The following is an 11229-nucleotide window of genomic DNA, read 5'->3' as shown; positions in this document are numbered from 1 at the left end:
TCTCTGTATTTACCCTGTATTTACCTCGAAAACAACTCTGTGTGGTAACGTTGTGTTATTATCTCATAGCGTGGTGATTGTGCAGGTCACAACTTGTCCACGACAGCGTTTTGGAGGTTTGGGATTTTGTATTTGATGAGTTTGATGAGAGAAACCAAGAAATTCCTTTAACCTCCGTAGCGTAGCTCTGAGCAGCTCACGGCTCTGCTCCGCCGTTCTAAAAACAGCTTGCACCGACAAGTAAAGGTAACGAACCTACTGCTATGATTATAGCGATTATGGCAATGGGCCAATTTGCCAAAATATTGAACTATCCCTTTAAAAACCGTGAAATGTGGCTTGAAAATCAAAGACAAGAATCTGAAAATAAAATGTTTTAAAAAAAACTGTTTTGGTAAAAAGTCGGCATGTTCGCCGGAGTGTTAGCTGTGGGGGTGGGGGGGTGATGGGGGAGAGGGGGGGCGGGGTTAAGGCCGCTCCAGAGACGGCGTGTTGAAGCAGCCGTCGGGTAACGTGTTCTTGATGTCGTTGAGGTTGTTGATGTCGGCGCGGATCTCGCGGATCTGCCGGTCGTAGTCGTTGATCATGTCCTCCTGGGCCTTCGCCACGTCGTTCAGGTCCTTCAACTTATTCTCCAGGTTGCTCTCGTCCATCTTGCCCTTGGCCCGCTTCAGCGACTCGTCGATCTGGTTCAGTTTGCTCAGGTCCACCTTGTCGATGTTTCCTGCAGAGGAGACAAAGGTAGGGAAGACTTTTTAAAAAAACTTTTAAGCTCGGCATAAAGACAGAGAACGTGGGGAAACAGCTTGGTTAGCTTAGCATAGACAGTAAGGAGAAACAGCTTGGTTAGCTTAGCATAGACAGCAAGGAGAAACAGCTTGGTTAGCTTAGCATAGACAGCAAGGAGAAACAGCTTGGTTAGGTTAGCTTAGCATAGAGAGCAAGGGGAAACAGCTTGGTTAGCTTAGCATAGAGAGCAAGGAGAAACAGCTTGGTTAACTTAGCATAGAGAGCAAGGAGAAACAGCTTGGTTAGCTTAGCATAGAGAGCAAGGGGAAACAGCTTGGTTAGCTTAGCATAGAGAGCAAGGGGAAACAGCTTGGTTAGCTTGGCATGAAGACAGAGAACGTGGGAAAACAGCTTGGTTAGCTTAGCATAGACAGCAAGGAGAAACAGCTTGGTTAGCTTAGTGTAACGGATGTGCACTCACTCCACCCATAAAAGACGTGCTAACCAACCCGCCAAGTGGTTGTCAACCTCTTGGCGAAGAGGTTAGCATCGTCGCCTCCGGTGCGGGAGGTCGTGGGATCGAACCCCACCTAGGGCAGGCCGTGAGAAACACAACGCAGAGGGCCAGATATGACATCGGCTACATTAGCATAGAGAGCAAGGGGAAACAGCTTGGTTAAATTAGCATAGAGAGCAAGGGGAAACAGCTTGGTTAGCTTAGCATAGAGAGCAAGGGGAAACAGCTTGGTTAAATTAGCATAGAGAGCAAGGGGAAACAGCTTAAGGGGGGTACACACGGGAGCGTACCTACAGGACTCTCTTTTTGAAAAAGGGTTATATGTTCCCCGTTTTTCGCCAAAAAGGGTCCTATGTTCCCCGGTTGCAATACATACTGGGGAACATAAGACCCTTTTTCTGAAAAAGGGTCCTATGTTCCCCGCTGTTGCTGGTCTTTGGACTCTCTCTCTCTATCTGGCCTGTCTAGCCTCTACCTGGTCTTTTTACTAAACTTAACCAACCTCTTTTCTTCATTGCCTAAACCCAACCAATGGGACAACTACACTTTTCACTCAAAGTCACAACTCAACTTCTCATTCAGAAATAGGCAAAAATCTGAAAAGTCACAACTCCACTTCCAGGTATGGGACCAAAAATGTTCCCAGGGTCCTTTTGGGAAAAAGCGGGGAACATAGGACCCTTTTTGGGAAAAGCGGGGAACATAGGACCCAGGGAAACATAGGGATGATCCCGTACACACTACTGGATAATCGGGACCCGATGTCCCCCATTACGTTAAAAGCCAGCAAAGGCCCAATTATCTGATTACATTGTGTCTGATTTTCCTGTGGTGTCGGGTGTGTTCAGAGTGATTTTGTCCGGTCCGATCCGCTCAGAAGGCGTCGGAAGGAGAGATCGTAAGTAATGAACATGTTTAACGCATACAGCCCACATTCCTGCCGTCTTTTTCCATAGTCGTTTTGTTATTTTGTGTGTTTTTTTCAGACAGTAATAGGCCGAAATAACCACAATTGCATCTTCCAGTTTGTCCGCCATGTTTGTTTACACTGAAGTCACGTTTGACCACGCGAGATGTGAAATATTGAGCGTGAAGAACCTGAAACTCTGCTTAAGAGATCAGCAGAGAGAGATCTTGTGCAATCTGTCTTTTGTTATCATCAAGTGTGTGGTCTCCTAATCTGAGAAGGTTTGAAGCATCCTGTAGTGCAGGGCTATTCAGTTACAAATTCAGTGGGGTCAGATTTTAAAACCGAGACCTTAAGCTGGGCCGGACATTTTCAGCGGTCAATAAGGAGGAGGTTATTACAAATGAGGGGCATTTTTAAAACCCAGCATTAGCTACTAAACAACTTACTAAACAAAAGAGAATAAGTCAATAAAAGTAGTAGTGATAGTAGTAGTAGTAAAGATGTAGTTGTTAATGCTTTGAGTTGGAGGTTTTTTTAGGAACTAAAAGTTTCCTGGGGCCTACTGTCCCCTGAGTTTCCACTGAGGTTTACAGCAGGGGGTTATGTAGGCTAAATCACTAAATGTAGCCTATAGTCTTAAAATTAGGCCTAAAAATGAACATAGATTTCTTCTCTAACATATTTTGATTGGTGAAAAACAAGGAGCAAAAAGCCGTTTTGGGGAAAATTACTACCTGCTGTAGTGTGTACCTCCCATAAATTATCATAGCATAAGGACTAGAAACAAAGGGATGTCTTAGCGAGTCTCTTACCCAGCTGATCCAGCAGGGTGGTGATGGTGCCCAGGACCCCCTTCACGGCGCTCTTGGCTTTGCGGGCGTTGTCCTCGGCCTCCTTGGCATTGCTGGACGCCTGTGGGACAGCGAACAGTGTCAGCTGATTCGTTAACCTCATGAAAAAACTCACAGCAGCTTCTGGACCGGGTCGTACCATTCCCGCCATCATCATGTCCTGGTCGGCCTCGGCCTTCTTCTTGGCCAGCTCCTGCTCGGCGGCGCTCAGCTGGTCCATCATGTCGTTGACCTCGTTGTCCAGCTGGTTGGTGTCCTGCAGGGCCTTCTCCGCGTCCTCCTTGGTCTTGGCCGAGCCCTGAACACACGGGTTGGGATCAGTGCAGGGAATGAAAGTAGGAACCTAAACTACATTTTCCATGAAACCAGGGGCCTATACTACGAAGCAGGTTCAACATACTCAGGGTATCTTTCAGTTATCCGGCTTCACTTAACTGGACAATCGCGATCGCGCTAAGCGGTCACACGACGGTGGTTATCAACTCGGTAAGTCAACCCAGGGTTTCCCAGAGCGCGTTCACATGAAACGGGCGGAGTTAGCGGCATCTGACCAATCGCGGACATGGACACGTCTGACAGCAGCTGCAGCAGCAGAGCCGAGAGTTTCACTAACGAGGAGCAGACCATAATTCTGCAGCAACATGAAGAACTGAAAGAAACACAGTCGCTACAGCAAGAAAGCAGAAAGTGCTACAGAGAATTACTGACTGTGACAATGCTTATAGTTCATGGGATTAAAATTAAATAAAATCACTGCTCTATCATTATGGGATGGCTGATGGCTCTGTAGGAATCACATTATATTCCTCTAAACTGGTCTGTTGCTCACATTTAATTTTGTGGTGTGTGTTTGATGCAGAGAGTTAGGTGTGTGAATATTGCACTAATGTCAAAAAAAGAAAGAAACTGGGAGCGCTGATCGTGAGAGGATCAGACCCCCGCATTTTTTGTTTTTAGATGAACATCTCTAACAGAGGTGCGTTTTATGCCTATCTATCTATATCGATCCCTCTGTGTGTGTGTACGTTTTATTGAAAGTTTTCATCGGAGGGACTGACAATCCTCTGTCAGCTGATCGAGCTGTGTCGTGCGCTCACTGTCCCACTACGGTGATGTCATTTTCCAAGACAGTGATTGGTCAGGAGGCGGAGCTTTTCTACCCGGTGATCTCAATCTAGAACATAACCTGCTCCGGACCAGGTTAGCCGTTCAGCATAAGTTGCCGCGGAGATGTATCCCGGTAAGAAGTGAACCACCTTCATAGTACGGAAAACCCAGGTTTAACCCTGAAGTTACCTCGCTAAGCTCAAATCCTGCTTCGTAGTCCAGGCCCCTGGAGAGAGAGAGAGAGCGTGGCTCCATTGCTGCTGGTTCTTACCTTCTGCACGTTGCTGGCGATCCTCTCCGCCTCCTCCGCCTTGTTCTTGGCCTCGCGGGCGTCTGCTGCAGCGTTGCCGAGCGCCGCCTCCGCCTGCCTGGTCTTCTCGTTGGCGGCTATGATGGTCGCGTTGATGGCGGGGATCCTCTTCATGGCCTCCTCGGCGGCGGTCTTGTTGTCGTTGACCCTCTTGTCGAAGTCTAAAAGAGAGAGCGACAAAGTGTGTGTTGATCAAATCTGGTGAGAAAACAAATCTTTATCATAGAGAGCCTAAGCGGAAGCAGGAAGTAACGTCGCCATGGGACCTCAACTCGGAAAAACTCTCCATGCAAGTGAATGGGACTGAAAGTTTTATTTCGTGATCCGATTGAATTGTGCCATGAGAAAAAAATATGACCTCTACCTGTTTAAAACATCACGTTTCATCTGGAAAAAAAGCAGTTTATCGTAAAACCAGGGATGCAAACGGGTCAGGACCAAAAAAGAGAGGAATTTCCCGGGGGGGGGGGGGTGCTCACCATTAACAAATAAGTACATTGCAATATCACGGAAAAGTCAATTTCAAGTAGTTCAACCCCAACCAAGTATTGAGTGCATATAGATGGACATAGTTTTCAGAAGGCCAACATTTCTATATTAAAAATGCTTAAGAAAAAAAAAAAATTCCTTTGCAATATTTCCATTTTGGAGATGCTGATTTTTAGGTCTTCACTGAATGTTAGTCATAATTATTACTATTAAAATAAACTGAATAAATAAAGACATGGGATGTTTCATTCAGTGTGTAATGGACATATAGGCCGATATAATGTGTTAGTTTCACTTTTTGAACTGAACACATTCTACATCGCGGAGGCGACGTCTTTCCACTTAGGGCTTCCTTCACCTCTGAAACGGGGCAGAGCTCCGTGGTTAACACCTGCCTGACACAGCAACGTAGAGAACTGTGCATGTCCGCGGCGCACAGCTCCACCACGCACGGGGGGAAAAAAAACGGCGTCGCCGTCGCACCGACTGCACGCGGATACGCGCCGCTTTAATGAGCGCGCATGTCGCGCGTCTACTTTGGAGGTCGGCTGTTATCAGTATAATCAGAGACAACCATGAATGAGTTCGCCTCAGTTTCACGTGATTGTCACTGTCAGCCTGTTAGAAAAACATTTGACTGACCCCAGCTGAGACCCCCCCCCCCCCTCCCAAAAACAAAAACTCTTCGGATCTGAACGATTCACACAAGTCACCTAATTGGTCATGAAAAAAGCGAGTTTCGCTTTTCGGCGCGCTGTTTGCATCCATGAAAACGGCAACAGAAGAATGTATTTTGTGTGACGACGCTCTACGGACTACAGATCTGGTGTCCCACAAAAAATATGTCACCAACTGACACGGGAAAGGGCGGCATTTGGCATTTGGTGTGTGACGTCACCTACGAGACCTGTAGTCTTTCTGGTTACAGATTCTTCCGAATTTTATTCTACAATAGTTTTACGATAAACTGCTGATTTCTCTTCATGAAACGTGATGTTTTAAACAGGTAGAGGTCATATTTTTTTCTCATGGCGCAATTCAATCGAATCATGAAATAAAACTTTGGCTCCCGTTCATTTGTATGGAGACTTTTTCCGAGTTGAGGTCCCATGGTGACCGTTACTTCCTGCTTCCGCTTCGGCTCTCTATGTCAAATCAATGGACGCAGTCGCCAGGCGGACAGTCGGGTACCTCGCAGGTCGGTCAGGATGCTCTCGGCCTCTCTGAACGTCGACTGACCCTTCTTTGCCGCCTCCTCAGCCAGAGCCTTGGCAGCGTCGGCGCGAGCCAACAGCTGATCAGCAGTCTGTCACACAGGAACAGGAAGCAGACGTCCATATATAAGTTATTGTAACATCATCTGGGCCAGCACTTACTGTACCAAACCAAGCTCAAGCCCATATACCAGCTTCAGAAAAGAGCCGTAAGAATAATAAGCTGTGCTCATCAGAGACATTCTTCACAGCCTCTATTCCTTCAGTCTGGTATCCTCAGTGTTTATCAAGTCAATCATCTTCAGATTGGTTTATTTGTTTATGGTTCCCTAAAAAAACTCCTTCCATCATCTTTTCATTATATATTTGCATACAACTATCAATTTCACACCTATTCCACACGTAACTCTTGCCACATTAGAACCCAATATTGTTGTACCTCCCAATCACAGTTCTGTTACTTTATCGTGGACCAAGAATATGGAATTTATTACCTGTACATTTTTTTGATCTATCTTTACAACAATTTAGGAGAGCACTAAAGTCTCTCCTGCTAACCAGTCAATACTTTCCACATGGTCTGCCTATCTAAACTGGGATTATTTTATATTTCTTATCATATGTTTATCAAGCTTTTTGTATTGCATTGTACAATGTTAAATCATGTTAAACCATGTTTGTATTTATTATGTATGAACGATTTTTGTACCTCAAAAATGTCTGCTCATTAGCTTAGAACCGTAGTCGGAGAATGCCACCCTACAAGTCCCTGGAGGTTGTTTTTTTTGGCATTCCCCTTCACATTGTTTTGGATTTTATATGTTATATCTTTTTTAACTTTGATATGTGAAAATACAATAATACAAAGCTTAGAGACAGTCTTCTCCTGAACGTACCTGTTGCTCACTCTTGCCTTTCTCCAGCAGTTTGCGGACTTCCTGCTCCTTGGGCCTCAGGTCGTCTCTGAGGTCGTTGTACTCCTTCTCCGTCTTGTCGATCAGCTTGTCCAGGTCCGACGCCTCCTTCTTGATCTTCATGGCTTCGTCCTGAAAACAGAAACGGGTCAGAAACTCCAGGCTGGGAAAGACCAGGCACGGAAAAAAGAAACACCTCAGTGCAGTGGCGGCTGGTGCTAAAATAAATTGGGGGGGGGGGGGGGGGGGGGGGCGTCAGATAAATAAGATAAATAAAGAGCATTGCTAACTTCACATCCTGAGTTTGGCATGACACAGACGGGAGAAGCGTCGTGTAACTCCGTCCACGGCCACTTGCCTGCTGCAGGATTTTTAAGTCAGGTTGCTCCGGTTCAAGCTCCTTTATCCTTGTTTTTTTTTCTCCAGCAAACGCCTGGTTAAAGGATTATTTCCTAAAGAAACAACTGATTTTTCTTTTGCTGCGGCCGCCATTGTCTCCTGTCTTGTTGAGCTGTTTTGAGTGACAGGCACGTCTCCGCTGCCGGGGGAGTGACTTTGATTGACAGGTCAGGTATCATGAATCAATCCGATTGGATGAAAAAATGACCCAAACGTGCTGATTGGCCACGGGCGCAGAGAGCTGCGCCCGGAGGAGAATCTTGAAGTGACCAATTAGAGACCAGCATGAAGTCACATGGAAGCCAAAAGTTTAAGAGGCCACATACACACTCATTAGGCCGGCGCCCCTCGCTATTGAAATGTATGAAACAACCCAGAATAAACCCAATATGGAATGGAAAGGCTTACAAATTTCAAAGTAAAACCCATTGTATGAGTGAACACTGAACAGCCCTAGCGCCCCCTATTGACCGGCCGCCACTGCCTCAGTGTCTGTCTCGTGCTCGCTCACCTCCAGAGCTTTGGTGTCGAACGGCGGGAGGCTGGTCAGGTTGGCGAAGATCTTCAGAGCTTTGTTCCCGGCGTCTTCAGCCTCGGCCTGGACCTTGTTGGCCTGTTTCTCCAGGTTCTTGGCCAGTTCCTTGGCCTCGTTGTACCTGAGCGGGACAGAGGGGAGGAGTCACAAAGCAGCAGCGTCTCATCCAGGCGTTCTTCTGACTGAGTTCTGGTTGTTTGAGGAAATTTGTCGGGATTCAAGACTCAAAAACACCAGATAAACATAAAAAACAACAATACAGTTTGTGTATTTTTGTCTGACAGAACCACGTCCTCTCACGGAGGCTTTAAAGGGATAGTTCAACATTTTGTCAAACTGGCCCATTGCCATAATCCCTATAGTCATAGCAGTAGGTTTGTTACCTTTAATTGTCGGTGCAAGCTATTTTTAGAACGGCGGAGCAGAGCCGCGAGCTGCTCAGAGCTACGCTACAGAGGCTCATTATGGGATTTCTTGGTTTCCCTCATCAAACTCATCAAATACACAATCAAACAACTCTAAAACGCTGTCGTGGACAAGCCGTGAGCTGCACATTCACCACTATGAGATAATAACACAACGTTACCACACAGAGTTGTTTCAGAGGGAAATTCATGCAAAACCGCTGATGCACGTTGCCTTCAGGGACAGTTTTTCATCAACAGTCTCTGCATTTACCTCTAAAACAACTCTGTGTGGTAACGTTGTGTTATTATCTCATAGCGTGGTGAATGTGCAGCTCACAACTTGTCCACCAGAGCGTTGTGGAGTTGTTGGATTTTGTATTTGATGAGTTTGATGAGGGAAACCAAGAAATTCCTTTAGCCTCCGTAGCGTAGCTCTGAGCAGCTCACGGCTCTGCTCCACCGTTCTAAAAATAGCTTGCACCGACAATTAAAGGTAACGAACCTACTGCTATGACTATAGGGGTTATGGCAATGGGCCAATTTGCCAAAATGTTGAACTATCCCTTTAAACATCAAGCTGTGTGAGGGGGCGGAGCCTGGACGTACTTCCTGTTGAGCTCATCGATCTCCTGGCTCGTCTTGCCCTCTCCATCCAGAGTCTTCATCAGCAGGTTGTACGCTTTGGTCGACGTGTCGTTGGCGTCTTTGGCGATCTTCTCGATCTGATCAGCGTCCATCTTGTGCCTGTGCAAGATAAACGGTGGTGGTGTGTTAGAGGCCTGATCATGTGACTGACAGCCTGTATATATATATATATATATATATATATTACATTTCTCAATATGGAAAACATTACAGTTTAAAACACCTTTATATCAACACAATCAGTTAAAACACAATCATGATTCATACACATACGCCACCAGACAGGCAACACAACGCTTCCTCAACCAAACACCAACTTTCTAAAGCACACAGTAGAATACATGAGACTCCTTCACCACGGCCAATAACTAAACTCACACACAAACTAACATTCAAAAAGCAAATTAAAAAATATCTTGGAATTTCATATCTGTAAAATAACATACGCACTAGGGTTGCAAAGGGGCGGAAAAATTCCAGTAAATTTCCGGTAAATTTCCAGAAACTTTCCATGGGAAGTTAAGCTGGTAAATATTCCAAATTGGAAACTTTCCATGGAAATGATGGGAATTTATGGGAATGAACTGGAAATTGGGGGTAATTTAAACAAACTGTATCGTATCCAAACATAAATTTAATATTTTGTTTTGTCATAAGCAGCAGACATCCATGCAAAATAATACAATTAAAAAAACACGACATTTCAACAGATTTATTTGTGAGTAGAACTTTATCAAGTTTTAATTCTTGTATGAACAATCAATTCTTGAAAAACATGAATGTTGGGAAAGAAAATAGCAGTAGCAGTGTGCTGTGATTGAGGGATAGCATAGATATTCAATTGTACAAGTATACTGTACTTAAATCTGGTTGTTTTAGCCAAGATTATGCTACAGTATATTTTCCCCAACTATATTTAAGTTCCCCGTTAAGGGCCAACCTTCAATTTTGTAAATTTCAGATTTATTCCCGTTTATTCCCATATATTCCCATTAATTGCCATGGAAAGTTTCCTACTTTGAAAATTCCCGGAATTCTGCAACCCTAATACGCACACATACACATGCACACACACATACACATAAAGGGTCTTATGTAGCGTAATAGGGTCTCTTGTTGTCATTTTCATTTGTCTTACCCTCTTATTTTATTCTTTTTATTTTATTTTATTTTATAACTGCTGTACATCGGCGTATCTTACACATGTTCTTTGATGTGGATGATAATGTGATGGTACAGATTTAATGTAAGATTTTGTTGACCTGTCTTTATATTGTGGTTGCAGATTTATGTTTAAATGTCCTGGTTTTAACCTGTGGAGCCCAGGAAGACCAGCGGCGTTGTAGAGCGCAGCTAATGGGGATCCTAACAAATAAAACAATAAAACAATATGTGTGTGTGTGTGTGTGTGTCTTACTTCTCGGCCAGTCTCCGGGCCTCCTCAGCCAGCAGCGTCATGTTGTTGGGCTCTCCGCCGGTGCCACCGGGAGGTTTGATGTCCTGCAGACGACATCAACACTAGTCAGTTCACCGGTTGCCGTTATAAAAACTCTTTCCTCCCTAATTCTACAGCTCTGTTGAACAAACAGCCAGCTCACGCCAGCATCAACCCTAGGCTGGTGGCCTCCTAACTGGAGGAAGCGTGGCGTAGCTCGAGTTTTTACTCTTGCAAATTTCTTTGATCTTAGCATCTTTTATTTAGACACCAAACTAAATAATCAGAGCACAGACAAAACCAAACAAAAACAAAAACCACATGGAATTCACATCAATAATTCACTTTTTCTTTTTGACCAGGCACTTTTTTATGAAAGTAGCTCTAGTAAAGACTTCTTTTCTGAAGAACCATTCCAACTTTACCTCGTCATCAACCCAAAACGACTCAGGTTTCACATTTTGCATTTTCTGAAACACAAACTGCCTGTTCTGGCTTCGTCATATAACAGACAATGAAACACAAAATGCAGTTCATCCTCAATTACATTTAAATTACATAATGTGCATAGTCTTTCATCCTCAGGTACTGAGTTAAACCAACCTACTTCTATTGCCAGGGGGAGAATCCCAGCCCCCACATTTTTCAATTGGCAATAGGTTCTGAGCTTTGGTTTAAAGCAGATATCATTAGCCCATTTTTCTTTATACTCAAAAAATAACTAATGTTTCACAGAATTAACATTACAACGCAAACCATTAGTGAAA

The 11229-nt window shown here is 44.6% G+C and overlaps 1 protein-coding gene across 1 annotated transcript in view; it reads right to left on the bottom strand.

Moving 5' to 3' along the window:
• Nucleotides 1-240: 240 nt before the first annotated feature.
• The window catches only part of lamc1 (laminin, gamma 1), an 81829-nt gene continuing 70840 nt past the window's right edge, over nucleotides 241-11229 (bottom strand). The window contains exons 20-28 of the mRNA XM_083991433.1: nucleotides 10445-10527; nucleotides 8989-9126; nucleotides 7952-8096; nucleotides 7024-7173; nucleotides 6105-6219; nucleotides 4386-4585; nucleotides 3147-3305; nucleotides 2969-3068; nucleotides 241-724 (exon numbers count right to left, since the gene is read on the bottom strand). Of these exons, the coding sequence (XP_083847559.1) occupies nucleotides 468-724; nucleotides 2969-3068; nucleotides 3147-3305; nucleotides 4386-4585; nucleotides 6105-6219; nucleotides 7024-7173; nucleotides 7952-8096; nucleotides 8989-9126; nucleotides 10445-10527 (1347 nt within the window). The 3' untranslated portion in view covers nucleotides 241-467. The remainder of the gene's footprint in view (nucleotides 725-2968; nucleotides 3069-3146; nucleotides 3306-4385; nucleotides 4586-6104; nucleotides 6220-7023; nucleotides 7174-7951; nucleotides 8097-8988; nucleotides 9127-10444; nucleotides 10528-11229) is intronic.

This window comes from Trachurus trachurus (genome assembly GCF_905171665.1).
Source record: "Trachurus trachurus genome assembly, chromosome: 17".
In the NCBI taxonomy this organism is placed as follows: domain Eukaryota; kingdom Metazoa; phylum Chordata; class Actinopteri; order Carangiformes; family Carangidae; genus Trachurus; species Trachurus trachurus.
This window is presented reverse-complemented; position numbering and strand designations above follow the sequence as displayed.